Genomic DNA, 15,590 nt, shown 5'->3' with positions numbered 1-15,590 from the left:
TTTATAGAAAAACTTGGCCTATTAGCCTATAGTTACACATTGTAGGAGTTTTACCATCCTATTCCAATGATCTATGAGATTCAAATCCATATTAATCACTTTCATATGTATTTTCTCTGCTATTTTATTTTTGTAATGTTTATAATTTTGACACTATTTACACACTTTGCTCTAGCCACAAATTTCAATTTTGTATATCATGTGGTCTTATCAGATTCTTATAGATAAAAAATTTACACTATCAACTTTTATAGTTACTACATCTATGTAATGAAAAATATATAAGGTTTAAATTGTATTTTAGGAAGCGTAATTCTTCTTCATGCTACAATATTAAAAGAATGCAGGAAGTATAAGAACATCAAATACAAATTCTATGGGCTTGGCTAGCGGTCAACTATTTTCGGTGGGTAGAGTCTTGGAAGATGAAACCCAAGATTTAAGATCAAATTTCATTTACATGATTATATCGGTGCTAGAAAATAGTTAATTGATGATTACATTTTGAAATTGATTTTCTATAAAGTTTTTTCCCTTCGAATTTAGCCTTTTGGTGTCGAACTCTACTTTCTAACTCCATATCAAGCGAACACTACCATCAGAGGCTCAGACTATTCAAGCCTTTATTTTGTGTTGTCCCTAACATTTCTCAACTAAACACTCTGTATTAAGAAAAATATTCTCAAATATTTTGCTTTAAAGCAAGTCGACAATAACTTGGGGTTAACTTCAACATAAGCGGCTTAAGTTCGAAAGCCTTGAAAAAATCACATACAATAGATTCAGTCTAACCATACTGACCAATATCATCCTAAAATAGCATAATTACCTCCATAACTTATACGAAGAATATTTCTCATGCCAATTCACACAAAATTAAGCATTGTTAAGAGGTGATATTTAAAGGCTTGAGATGACTAAAATTAGTGAAAAATATAAATTTATCAGCTTGATAAAACAAAAAATGCAAATCAAATGGCAGAAATGTAAACAAATCAACATAGTTTCATTTTATATGGGCTCGCACTTATTGATACAAAAATGCCGAGTTGATATGACATTTTTGTTGTTTATTTACAATTTTACCATTTGATTTATATATATTGTCCAACAAGGTAATAAACTAGGGCAGCCTTCAACCATCATTATAGTGTATTTATATTATCCGATCTGATCTATTTTATACAAGGTTTGCTTAATCCGGATTATTACGAGTTTATCAAACTTTAAAACAATTATAAAATTGATCCAATCTTAAAATTAATGTTGATAATTTTTGTTATTTCATTCATCCCACCAAATCCTCATAGTCAAAAACATAATTCCATATAATAATCCACGATCCCAAAAATATCTTATACTCCATCTCTCTTTGTCTTTATAAAACACAAAACCAAATTTCTCAAAGTTCGAAAATCAAAATTATTTAGGGTTTTTTTCAAGCCCATCTTGTCTCTCCTAAAAAATTCCCTTTGAACCCTTAATTCGCACCATCATCTATATTCATATTGACCCAAAACAAACTACAAATTCTATATATTCATTTTTCTCCTTAATTATTCTATTTTCTCCTTTAATTAAAATTTCATTTCCAGCTAATTTCTTGATGATTGCTTTCATACATTTCCAAATCCCCCATTTGTTCTAATCTTAGCTTCCTAAAACTCAGACGCCCACCTTCCTATTCTTTTCATTTTTCTCATAAACTTTTTTTTTTTCCTTTTTATTTTTATTTTTATTTTTAACATTTCCAGCGCTCAATTTAGTTCAGGTGGACTCAACTGGGAACAGAAGAAATGGGTGTTTGTTTGCATGTCCGAAGAATACATTGAGGTAATCAATTGACTTAAAAAGCTATAATCTTTGATGCCCATTTCAATTAATTTGATTAAAAATGTTGTGGGTTTGCTCTGTTATCAGTCATTGAACCTAAAATTAGAGAAACAGAGTGATTTTGATGGAGTTTTTTTAGTAAAGATCAAATCTTTTTGCTCTGTTCAATTCCCATTTCAGCATTTGTTATAGGCTTAATTGATTTGGGAGGAATAGAGATAGGAAAAGAGGGGAAATTCATGGCCGAATGGTCGATTTTCGATCACCGGGTTGAGGTGAATTGCGCTGAGAATAGTGAGAGTAGTGAGCTGATTAATGGGTGTTTGTTATCTAAGAGTGATGATGATGTTAAATGGGGTGATTGTGATGACAATTTGCGCAGTTTATTTGATCAAGTTCTAATGGTTTTGTCAAGGGGTGTGTATGCCAATGGGAGTAGGCCGATTCCGGCATTGTTGGGGGACGGTCGAACTGTGGATTTATTCAAGCTGTTCTGTTTAGTGAGAGATAGAGGCGGTTATCATTCGGTTTCGGAGGATAATTTGTGGGGCTTAATTGCTGAAAAGTTTGGGTTTGAATGTACAATGTGTGGATCCCTTAAGTTGATTTATTACAAGTATTTGGATGAATTGGACCAATGGTTAAATAGAATTACTAGAGAAAAGGTTTCAGCAAATGGGAGTTATGAGTGTGGAGGTAGTTTAGGGTTATTGTCATTAGAATTGGAGAAAAGGTTAAGGAATTTTTCAACAGATGGGAATGAGTTTACTATGGATAATAATGGCATTGGATATGATAAGATTTGCAAGAATGTTAAAGTCACTGCGAAGGAAACTTTGCATTTGCCAAATGCTGAAGAGGGAACCGAAGTGCATAACGTTGTGGTTAAGCTTGCTGTTGATGATGGGGATGGATCATGTAATAATAAGGAGTTTATTGGAAAAGCGAAGGAAGATGTCATTGATGAAGATAATACTTCTCACAAGAGGAAACGTGACATGTTTGGAGGAACGCTGGGCTGGATGATCAAAGTTGCAAAAAACCCTTGTCATCCGTCCATAGGAGTTATATCAGGAAGCTCGAGATGGAAGGAAAGTAGTCACAAGGATTTCTGGTCAATAGCACTTATGGTACGGGAAGCAAGACTGCGAAAAAGATATACTGATTCAAATGATCAGCAATCTCGTTTTCATCAGGTATAACTAGCCCCTTCTCCATATAATTTAATTTTTTAGATGGTCAAATTATATGATTAAAAAATTTGTTGAAGCTAGATCTATCTATGTCATAGTTTTGGTTGACGCATTTAATATAACTTTTAGATTATCAAAAGAATTAATGTACAATGATTATGTTGAAGATAATGTTACCCACCTATGACGGATGGGTGATACACTGATATGCGTTGATCAAGAAACTTAGGTGTATACTCGATAGGTATTTATGTTAACAGAATCTTGGACTTATTTGTTTGAATATATGACCATTTTCCATCTAGTTTGTTGTTCTTTTGAGACATAAACTACCACTTTTGAGTTTTGATAAGCAGACTTTTAAGATAGTTGATCTCATCAACATGAAAAAATGAGAAATGGTTTCCATGTGTAATAACAGTTCTAGTATAAGTAGTTTCTAATGATATCATACATTTATGGAGTTGAAATGTAAAAAGATTTGAGAGTTTCTTCAAAGAGGCAGAATATTTAGTATCATATCAGGGAGTCACTAAAGTTGGTTGATGCTTTCTCACTTGAATGGTTTAACATCACGCATCTGATTAGTCATGTACTTATATCATAATGGAAAGATCAAAGGGATTATAGTTAGGGTAAGTTTGAATGAGTTGCCGAAGAGGGAAGAGGCAACTATATCACTTTATTAATAGCATCGTGTAATTTGTATCTAAATTATTTTTTATTTGATCAAAATTGGAATGATGCTTAATCAATTTTTTGTGAAAATTTTTGGGAGGCTTTAAAAGAGAATCTTGAGAAAGCGGTCAAACAGGTAGAATTTTGACATGATTGTTACGTCATAGATTGGTCTCTTTCTTGAAATGTCTCTATCTCAGTGAATGATTTTATAGAAATTTTTTGCCACCACGAAGGGTGATACTGAAAGGGATTGATTATATAGGCATATAGCATGCAGGTTACAACTAGATACGAGTCAAGTTGAGTTGATTTTAGTTTGTTCGAGCTAAACTTGATGAAGATTATTAGTTTTCGAGCTTAGTCAAGATTGAATGAGATTTGGAATGATAGCTCAAGCTCGACTTTTTATAATTTGGTTTGTTCAAACATTGTTCATGAACATGCTCGTTTGCATTTAAGTTTGAGCTTGAGCATATTAAGTTTGATTAAATTAATTAGGTTTAAGTACCTTTAAAAATTTATTTTGGAATGTCTAATAACCACATGTATTTCAATGTTTCTATATACAAAAAATTTGCCAAATTTTCATGTGTAACGAAAATTTATATTTTTAAAAGATATGCATAAATACTGAAGTAATTTTAAAATGTAAGATATTTTTTCGAGCTAGAACAAGCTATAAACTTAGTTTTACGGAACATGAACAAGCTTACAAACAAACTTAAGCAAGTTATTGACGAATATTAATGAGTTGAACATGATGTTGTTCGTGCTTGGCTTATTTGTAATGATTTAAAAAAATATGTCTGAGCTTGTTTATTTACTTAAATAACGAGTTTTGACTGAACTTTTTGCAAGTAGTTCGCTAGTGTATTAGTTTGTTTGTACCCCTATAGCTGATGTGCTTAGGTGCTAAATGTTGTAGAATAGGTCTAAATACATAGAACATACCCTATGAACAATTTGGTAAATGGGATGAGAAAAGAAAGGGCTACTTGGTGTTATAACTTACGATGAGGCTCTGAGCCAGGGGCATATCTTAGTACTTTTGTTGGATCAAGGTTTTGGAGATATAGGCAGCTTTCTCCCCTCCCCCTCTTGACGCTGTGACGCTGTCAATGAGTATGCTAAAGAAGCAGATAGTTAATATCCAATTGTCCTTAATTACTAAATTCAATGAAGAGTCATTTCTGAATTCCAAGTCTTTGTTGTTTGGTAATTGCTACTCCCTCCGTCCCAATATATGGTTCTTGTTTGTATTTTTTCACGGTATTTAAGAAATGGGAGGCAAAAGTGGATGAAGTACATAAAAAAAAGGTGAAAAGTACAATTATAGATGAAAGTTAAAGAGGAGAAAGTGAATGAAGTACCTAAAAAAGGTGAAAAGTACAATTTTTGACAAAAGTTAGAGAGAGAAAGTGGAAAATTCAAGAGTAATTTAGGAAGTACAATGAATAAAGTTAAAAAAATGAGGGTATAATGGTCTTCACATACTATCCACAAAATAGAAACAAGAACAACATTTTGGGTCTCCAAAATAGGAAAACAGGAATTATATTATGGGACGGAGGGAGTATTTTAGATTGCAGTGTCTCGGATGATTTGCATGAGATAGGCAAAGAGAGTGTGAAAGATCTTTGTTCAGATGAGCTTTAGAAAATTTGAATACTCTATACGGAACTGGAAGTGGAAATTCAATTCTCGCAGTTTTGGTAATGATGATTTTGTGGGATATACTGGACTACCTTTCTTGGTGGAGGATAATTATATTAATTGTTAGAAAACACAAAAAAAAATCCATATATGTGGGAGCATTGACTGAAGCAGATACAGAAATGGAAGTAAGAGGGCATCGTGGGTAGGGATATTGAAAAGAAATCCATCTGGTTTGAGATGTGCTGTTCATACTTTACTGTAGAAAAGGATAAACATTATTGAGCATCTGTAAGAAATAACAGATATATAATGTTTAAGAGGCTTTAACAATACCTGTAAGATGGATAGAAGGCATTAGATATGAAGGAATGGATTTAGTAGTCACAGTGTAAAAGAAGAACATATGAGATTTAAAGGGAACTAAGAAGGAAAGCGTTATTGAGGTAGATAGCACATTGTTACTCTTGGTTTCTCTTGTGGCAACATTTCTTAAACCCTTTTATCCTTCAGGGACTCTATCAATGCATACAAGATGTGACTTCTTATTGTTTCATTAGCAGACTTAAGAAGTGACATAGAGCTTGTTATGGTCATTTTCTGGCTGCAGCCTGCATTTAGCTGTTTACTTGGAATTTGGTGCTATTATATACTATTAGAGGCCTGATCTTTTTTTGCTAAAAGTTTGTTAAAGTATGCCCACTTTTCCTTTTCTCTGGAAGGCTTGGAGGTCCAATATGAGTCTTCTTAACTTATCTTGTTCTAGCCTTTTAGGCTCACAAAGGATCTTAAGGAACATAGCTTATTTGCCGTTTGTTATAATCTCTCCTGAACAAGCCATCCATTTTAAGGGATTTAGGTTTCAATGTGAGAATTAGTGGTCCAATGTTAGATACTAAACTCTTTGGTATCCCATATGTCATGGATTATTTCTTTTAAATTGAAAAATAATGTTAATATATTGAAATAACTTTCTTAATTATTGTATTAGATAGTACAAAGGGATGAGAGGATGGTAAAATATTAAAATTGGAAATTTTAGACTGTATACTACTCCTCTGTTTTTTTTTTATTTATTTTTTTTTTTTTTAGGTGCATTACTTTTTGTTTGCGGTCGTTTTTTTTAAGTGCACCACTTCCTTTTTAAAAAAAAAATGTTTTCTTATTTTTATTATATCTTTCTTTTCACCTACCTGTCTTTATTCTATGATTTTTAATTCCCCGACAAACCCCACTTACACAATATTTTTAAACCTTAGTGTCGGTCAATATCTAAAATGACTTTTAATAATGGGAATTAGTGTTTATGCATGCGATGCTTATTCAAATTCTATGTTAACAAGTTTGATCTTATAAAGATTTTTTTTTAAAAAAAACACAATATTCATATGAAATGAACATGGGATATATAATCAAATTTTTAAAATTTGATTGTCTATTCTAGTTTGATAACGTTGAAGGGTGTTAAAAAATCGGTTTGAATCTAACAATTGGACCAGACCGGAGAGAACCGATCCGATCTTTGGGTTGAGAAATTTAACTCGGTTTTTGGTTTGGTCTGGTCCAAAACCCCTTAAAACCAGTCTTGGATAGACCAATTTATTTGTTTAACATTATGAATAAATCTTCTATAATGTTTAATTTTTTACCTTCAATATGCTAGAAATAATATTATACTATGAGTTATTTTTATGTTAAACGTTCAAAATAGGCATTAAACAATTATTTTCCTTAAATTTTTTTTCATAATGTTATAAAAATATTTAAAATATAGGAAAAGTTCTTAAACCAGTCTAAACCGCCTCGTGTGGGTCCAGTCTTGGTCCGTCTTAGCAAAACCAATTCGGTTTTCGGTTCTTATATTTTGAATTTCCGGTCTTTGTTCTGGTCAATTCAAGACCAATGAACAACCTTATCAACATTGTATTTCTAAAATTGTCTAGACTCTTGTTCTAAGTAAGTCAATTAATTGTCGATTGTTGAATCTTTATTTATTTTGTGAAGGTCTATCAATTATTATACTTTTTTTTTCTTTTAAGTCTAAATCTATTTTCAATTATTTGTAAATAAATAATTAATTAAAGTGAAAAGGGTATTTTGGACTCGTCTTTCCTCCTTCACTTAAATAAAAGAGATTTTAAAAAACAAATACCAAACACAAAAAACAAAAAGTTGAAGGTGGTATTATATGAAACTTATTAGTGGTAACAATAGACATGGTTATTGGATAGGGTAATGATAATAGGGTCAGGGCCAATATGGCCAAGATTGGCCTTTAATGGACAGGACAGAGCCCTTATTGGATAGGGTCAATAGAGGGCTAAAATGTTTTTCCAATTTAATACATAAAAAAAAATAGATAATGTTAAAAAAATTACATTCATATTTTTGTATTCATATGTACTTAATTATGGCCTAGTCCAATATTTATTTTAATTGATAGTTTGTTGGCCTGCCCATTATCGACCCGCTATAACAAGTGACCTGATTTGGCCCTATAAAATGTGACCCTCTTTGATTTGACCCACAACGACCCTGATGTGACCCGCACTGACCCTAACCCGACCCACCCAATAATTAGGTCTAGTCTAGTCTAGTCTAGTAACAAAAGTAACAACTAGGGTCATGTTCAATTTAATTTATTTAGGCAAATATATGTTTATTTCATAAATAATAAGTACAAGATTAGACCATAGCTTTTTAACATGTTATTGTTTCTCCCTTCATTTTTGTTTTCATAATTGAACCACTTCTATCTACATAAAGTTATGGGAAGTTCAGTTGATTTGAGCAATATATTGTTTAAGTAGGGTTTGTTGGGGAATTAAAGTTGTAAATATAAGAGATGATAAGTTAATCTTTTCTTCGCTTTCCTAAGTTTTACTCACTTTTTGTTTTCGTATTTTCTTTAAAATCCAAATAGGTACTTCGTATAATACAATATATTTTGTATTTTGTAAGATAAAAAAATACTCCCTTAATTTCATTTTATTCTTCCTAATGTAAATCTTGGCACTATTTATGAGTTTGAAGAAACTTCCAAATTACTCATATATAGTCATGTTGGGTATTATTTGATTTATTTCAAATAGTAGTTTGCTAATTTCAATTGTTATATATATATATATATATATATTTTTTTTTTACTATTATACAACTTAAGAAATTTATAATCAAAGTATTGCATTAGAAAACGTGCACAATGAAAACGTAAAGAACATTAGGATTGGAGGGAGTAATAATGAGCATATTGAGATGCAGTAGATGAAGAAAAATAACGAAAAATACTTCCTCCGTATCATATTGATTGTTACGTTTTGGGTTTTTACGTGGTTATTAAGGGAAAAAATTTAGTGGATTGTAAGGATTACTATTCACATATCTCAAGTATTAAGCCATGAATACTTTAGGGGTTAATAATGGTGGGGGAATTGCAATAAAGGGGGTGGAATACAATGAACATAATAATGCAAGTGGAGGGATTTTTAGGAATATTTTAAGGGTAAAATGAGAATAGTTGCTCTGGGAGTATGTATATATGAGGGTAAATTTGTAAAGAAGTAATATTATTTTGGGAAAGTTTTGACATGTACTCTCCCTATTCTCCAAAGAAGGTTACGTTAGATGATTAATACGATTATTAAGGAAAATAAGATAGTGTAAAACAATTTTAAAATTAACTGAATTTGAAAATAGGAATTTTTTTTATTGGGAGTGTAAATATTTTTGTAGATAGAAATAGTTGCAATGGGAGTATGCAAATATTTTAATAAATGGGAATAGTAGCATGGAAAATATGTAGGTATGAAGGGAATGTATAAAAACATAATTATTTTAATCTAGGAATTAATTGAAACGTAACCATTAAAAGGGAACGCCAAATATGGCAAACGTAACCCTCTTTCGGAAATGGAGGGAGTAACAAACAAAGAAAACGCCAAAAGAGGCAAACGTAACTATCAATATGAAATGGAGGGAGTTAAAAATATCCTTTTTTGTTCATAAGATATAGTGTTGCCATAAATGTTTGTGAAGAAGTATTAGTTTATTTATAAAAGATACACTAAACGTCTAACATTTATTCATTAAAAAAATTAAGGCTTGGTGGGTTTAGAAGGGAAAATTCCCCTCCAAAAAGTTTTAATATAGCATGGAGTATAGATAAAAGGCTAGCAATTTGTGTGTGTTCAGCATAATTAGATGTAGTAGTGGGTAACTTTTTGAGTAGATGTAAGTTGCCAACCAGTAGTTGTCCAAGTTTGATGAAGGTGTTCTAGTGGAATATTTTAATTTAAAGAGATAAAGTAACCATTATTAGTAAGGGTAATGAAGGGTTGTACACAAGTTGTTGACATACTTCCTATATTGATACTCCCTCTGTTGTTTTTATTTTTAATAATACATCACTTGCATTTACATTTACGCGGAGTTATAGGAGAGTTAATTTGCTTCAATATTATATTGTGTATGTGGGTGAGTAGATGAAAGTTACCAAATATAAAAGTGATGCATTTTAAAGAAAAAAAACCCCCAAAAGTAGACTGATGCATTGAAAAGATACACGGGGAATATTAATTTAAAAACTAGTTATTGGCCGGGGATGCCCAGGTCATCATGAAAGTATAAGTTTGATCTAAATTAATTTTAAAGGGTAATGTTGAACAATATTAATAAGTGAATGAAAATATAATAATTATATTATCTTGCATAAATATATATAAGATATATCAAATGTATAACTATATACTAAAGACAAAAAAAATAACACGTGTGAATTTATGGTTAATAAATCCTGCCATTTATAACCATTAGTGTCATTAATTTCTATCAAAGGGGTTTGTTTGGCATTGTTGTGATTTTCTGTTTTTTGGTTTTTTGTTTTTCAAAATTATATGATATATTGCATATAATGAATAAAAAATTAGTGAAACTTATTAAAATCATGATAATTTAATTGAAAAGTAGAAAAACATTTTTCTTATTTCCTGTTTTTGGTTTTTGATTTTCAAAAAAACAGAAAACTAAAAACAAAAAACGATGCCAAACAAGCTCATGTAGATTATTGTTTAATTTTCTAGATTAAATTTATATTGGGAGGTTATACATATGAAGAGTTTTTCAAGTACATTATACGAAGAGAATTAAAGTATCGCCAATGAAGAGTTTTGCAAAGAGACTAAATATTACGGAGTACTACAATTCAAGGTGAGAGGAGGGTGATGACACATAGGATGACACATACGCACATGTGGCACCAAATTATTTTGAAAGAAGGGTGACGCGTTAGCATGTCCCATGAGATTTAATAATACTAAGTAGATGTATGACAAAATCACGTGTTAATCTGTGTAATTTGTAATTTTGGGCTGTATATTTCATTTTCTTTAATGATGGTGGTGAATGATTACTTGCCTTGGCTCTCTTAAGCCAATATAATCAATTTTCTGAATGTTTCAATAAATGCAGAAGAAACATAAGATGCATCCCTCCATGTATGAAGACGATATTATCTCTGATTCTGCTGAAGGACTCAGATGCAGCAAAAGGCTTCTGTCTTTAACGAATACTCCTCCTTGTCAATGTTGCAAGTCATTCTCCGTTGAAAAGTGTAAGTTCGATAATCCTTCAGAGTATCAAATCGAGACCGGATTACAGAAACAAGAACTTGAAATTGCCAACATTTCAGAAACAAAAAGAGTAGTCATTCCAACTTTTGAGGATTACCCTGTCGAGAAGTATGTCTTAGTTGGGCCGCAATTTCAAGCTGAGGTTCCTATTTGGACTGGTATTACTTCTGAGAGTGATTCAAAATGGCTCGGCACTCAAATCTGGACTCCGGAAATGCAAGAAGTGAATTATAGTTGTGGAATCAAACTTGTGGGCAAGGGAAGACTAGAGTCATGCAACTGCTTCTTTCCTGGTTCGGTAGAATGCTACAGATTTCACATTGCAGAAAACAGGATGAAATTAAGGCGTGAGCTGGGTTTGGCTTTCTATCATTGGAAGTTCGACCGTATGGGTGAGGAGGTTTCTCTTTCTTGGTCAGCCGAAGAAGAAAAGAGGTTTAAGCAAATCATCAGATCGAACAATCCATTTTTGGGAAAATCATTTTTCCCTAGGAAAACAAGAATGGACTTAGTTAGCTACTACTTTAATGTCTTTCTTATCAAACGCAGGAGTTATCAGAATCGAGTGACTCCAAAAGAAATTGACAGTGATGATGACGAAACTGTATTTGGCTCCGTTAGTGAAGCATTTGGGTACAAGGCAGTGAAGGTCTTAGGATCAGAGCCCCTGAAATGCTTCCAAAATAAGCAGGTCATTGACTTGGATTAGTCTTCCAAAATTCTGGTATGAGAGCATAATGTGGCTATCTTCTAATGTTGCAGCCATCCGTTTTCACTGGATTTGACTGGCTTCATCGTCGTCATGTCCTGTGCGGCTGTGCTCAGCCGAGTACATGAATTTGGAGATATGGGAAGGTAAGTATGGTATGTTATTAGCCAAAATTTGTGCTAGTCAGACTCACAGATACAGAGCCTCATTTACCAGTCTTGCAAGCGTGGTCAGTTTGTAAAGCTGTTTAACTGACCACAAAACTTCTCAGTTTTGATAAATTTTCTTTTTTCTTTTTTCTTTTTAGTTGAATAGATGATACAGTAGAATCTAGTCAAGAGTTACATGGTTTTGGAGTTCAATGGTACATATTTTCTTTCATCGGAAGTTTGGAAATGCTAGGTTATAAAATTTTCGCAAAGCTTTTAATTTGTAGATGCTTGCCCTAACGTTTACAATGGTGTTGTGACCATCTAGATAGATACCGGGTGGAATCGTGGAAGTAAGAAAGAGCATAAACATTTAACAAGGTAGATTAAGAAAAAGTAACGGCATAAGAAGTCTTTTACATGATACTCGCATCTAGTTTGACTCGTTACATACATACATGAAACAAAAACAAAAAAAAAAATGATATTGGGGAACTATAATGATATTACTGCAACGGGCCAATAAAGTCGATTATGAAAGGCAAAGGTCTTTAGGAAACAATCTCTCTACTAGTTATGTCGAGTTATGGGTTAAACACAACATATAACCGAGCCTTCCCGAACCCCGACAATGGTACATCCATTCTAAAGACATTTGTGTACTTGCATATACAGTTGCATGATGATTAATGGCTAGCCAAAGAGCAAGTGCAAGCAATATAGCTAGCCATGTTAAAAATATACAATGTACGTGTTGAAATGAAAGGAAATAAAAGTGACCAAGTTGGCCGACATTGAGTGTGACAAAATTGACCTCTTCAATAGAGAAAAGGATAGAATATCCAGTACATAGGTCTCAATTAGCATTTACGAGTAAAGAGGATCTTATATTCTTATTCTTTATAAATTGGCAATTGGTATGTTATCAAAGACTATTAACGGTGGGAGAGGATAAGAAAGGAATGAATGAGGGGAGTGGAAATCAATGCATTAGTGTCCTCGTTTGTGTCAATTTGTTGGTTAAAGTCCTATCACTAATTTAGCTATAATTTGACTTCTATTCACCAAATTTGAAAATTTTCATATTATTATTTAAGGTACTATCTTTTACAGATTTTATTAGTGCAAATATGTGTGTCGAGAGTATAAGATATACCACTCGTTTGACATTTAGTTATGACGTAATTATTTTACACGCTTTTTTGAACGTATATACACTCAGATGTATGATAGATAAGGCATGAAGATATGTGTGTATTATGTACGAAATTTAATAAATTCTTTTAGTTGACAATTTAATATTTTTGTTATAAATAAAATTGATAATTTAATATATTACCTGCAAGATTGTTTATACGTAGTATTAAATTTCATAAACAATAACAAATTTTCCCTTTTTTTTTTCCTCTTGGCTCGATCATATTGACTGATCATTTTTCACCTAATATATTTTTTGGACGCAAGTTCCCACCTAAAAACAAGATTATTTTAGCTAATTAGTTCAAGTTATTTAGTACGGAGCAACTTTCATCGTTTTGATTGTGGTATATTGTCATATTGACCCTTATTAGGCGAAATATTATATTGAATTGTTCCAACTATTGAGGAGAAGTGGGGCAAAGAAATAGTATTAACAAATGTGTAAAATCTTGGAAGATGAGTGTTATTTCATCCACGCGGAATCTTTACCATGAGCACAACAATAATTTTAGCACTAAATTAATTCGTAAACCACTAATTAATGAGTTTTTAATAAGTAATCGTACATACTTGTGTTACAAGTTCCAAGGTCACAAATTGTGTTTGAATATTGTTATTATGTTCCTTCCATATTAGACAAAATAATTAAACCGAAGATTAGAGGTAACCATGTGGTTTATTATAAGTTGCAAGCATAATAATGTCTTTGTACATTGCATTAGAGCATCAACATTTATGGGACTTTCCATAATATTTCTCTCCTCACCTCATTAGTCCACATCATTTTCCACTAACTTTATCATATACTCTTTTCATTTTACAATTTCATACCTACATTCATTAACCCCCCATTTACTTTATTTCTCCTATTTTTTCATAACTCACCACCTTTTCTCTCTCCTACTTTCCATACCCTTACCAAGTGTTGTGGTGTCCAAGTGTGCAAATTGGGCCCACTTGAATTTTTTGGGAGGGTTCCACCAAATTAACCTACTCAAAAATATTTATCAAATGAAAAAGGAGTAACATCGATGGGAAGGTCCTCATTTTCCAACTAATGTAGATGCTCTTAATATTTGTTTAAGTTCTAGTTGGTGTTGCGCTAGTAGTTATCCACAACAATCTTAGCCATGCAAATTTCCTATGTTGTGACTTGTGAGGGGATTAACCAATATGATACCAAAAAAAAAAAAAAAAAAAAAAAATTATTTTATTTTTATTTTTTACTTTTTTATTATCCCTATACCTTTTAAAAAGTATGAGATAACTCTTATGAATAGTGCTTCCGACAATTATACCCTTTAAAATCTTTGTTTACTTATTTACCCTCATTAATGTTAATTAGTTTTTTTAAAACTGTTAAGAGCGGACATTTATATCCCTAAAAATATCTGTTTAGATATTTTCCCTCATTAATGCTACTAACAACGAACTAAAGTTGTGACACTTCCTAAATTAATGCTCATGATTGACTTTTTCTTCACGTAATAAAGTATATGTCTTTATTATTTTTTATATTAAATAGTATCAACATTTTTTTATTTATCTAATTTTTAGTTTCATTTGTGAAATTTAAATATTTATTTTATAATTTTATATGTTTTATTATACTATTTAAAAATTATATTTGCATTGTAGCTATTAAAAGACTAATTGTGTCCATATTATAATGTGAAAAAATGAACTGATCATATAGTATTGTATCATTAAAATACTAATGTAGGGAATATTTCAAATATTAACTTCGAGCTCCACTATGATCATGCATTTAAGCATGGTGGCGTCCAAAGAAAAAGAAGCTAGAGATAAAATAGTCGCCAACAAGTTTTAGGAACTTGTAAACTGTTCACGGGTGTGAAGGTTACACCCCATTCACGATCACGGAGATTGCTAACTCCATAGTGGTCCGGAACCATGACTGAATATTCGGGGATGATAGTACGAATCCAACCTATAAGAGATTGAAACTGCCCTAAATCAGCCTCTACTTAATTCTTATGATATTTATGTGCGCTTTCCGATCAACATACATTCAACAAATTAACCCTAAACATGTTTAATCCATGTTGGTTGATTTTTAATAAACAAATAAATCTATTATTGGCGATCACTTGAAATTAAAATCATATAAGCCTAAAATCAAATTATTAATTATCTTATTAGGCGTGATTTCAAGTACAAATTCCCTTTAATCTTGCAGAATGGGCGTGATCAAGCAATAACAATGAATAATAAATAATCAAGCAATGTAATAATAATTAATTGACACAACACTCATCTCATAATATCATTAAATCATAATAGCAAGATCCTAAGCATGATACTAAATAGATTAATAACAAACCTAGCATGTCACTAAATAATAAAAATCAAAGCTTTAGCCTAAACATGATACTAGAAATCAATATGATATTAGGAATATTAATATAACACAAAGAAATATTTATTAAGCATCCTAACATGATACTAGGAATCAAAATAAACGTCCTAATATGATACTAAGAAATAAAATAATATTCTAAGCATGATTTCTATATCAAAAGCA

General features: G+C 31.6%; 1 protein-coding gene across 1 annotated transcript; it reads left to right on the top strand.

The window, feature by feature from the left end:
- The first annotated feature begins 1,193 nt into the window (after positions 1-1,193).
- LOC110719546 (AT-rich interactive domain-containing protein 2-like) lies at positions 1,194-12,131 on the top strand. Its single transcript, XM_021898500.1, has 2 exons — positions 1,194-3,029; positions 10,827-12,131. The coding sequence occupies exons 1-2, from the start codon at positions 2,073-2,075 to the stop codon at positions 11,694-11,696; spliced, it is 1,827 nt and encodes a 608-aa protein (XP_021754192.1). The 5' UTR covers positions 1,194-2,072; the 3' UTR covers positions 11,697-12,131.
- The last annotated feature ends 3,459 nt before the right edge of the window (positions 12,132-15,590 follow it).

The sequence above is a fragment of the Chenopodium quinoa genome, unplaced genomic scaffold (assembly GCF_001683475.1).
Source record: "Chenopodium quinoa cultivar QQ74 unplaced genomic scaffold, ASM168347v1, whole genome shotgun sequence".
Lineage (NCBI taxonomy): Eukaryota > Viridiplantae > Streptophyta > Magnoliopsida > Caryophyllales > Amaranthaceae > Chenopodium > Chenopodium quinoa.
The sequence above is the reverse complement of the archived record's forward strand: the minus strand, read 5'-3'. Positions and strand labels throughout refer to the sequence as shown.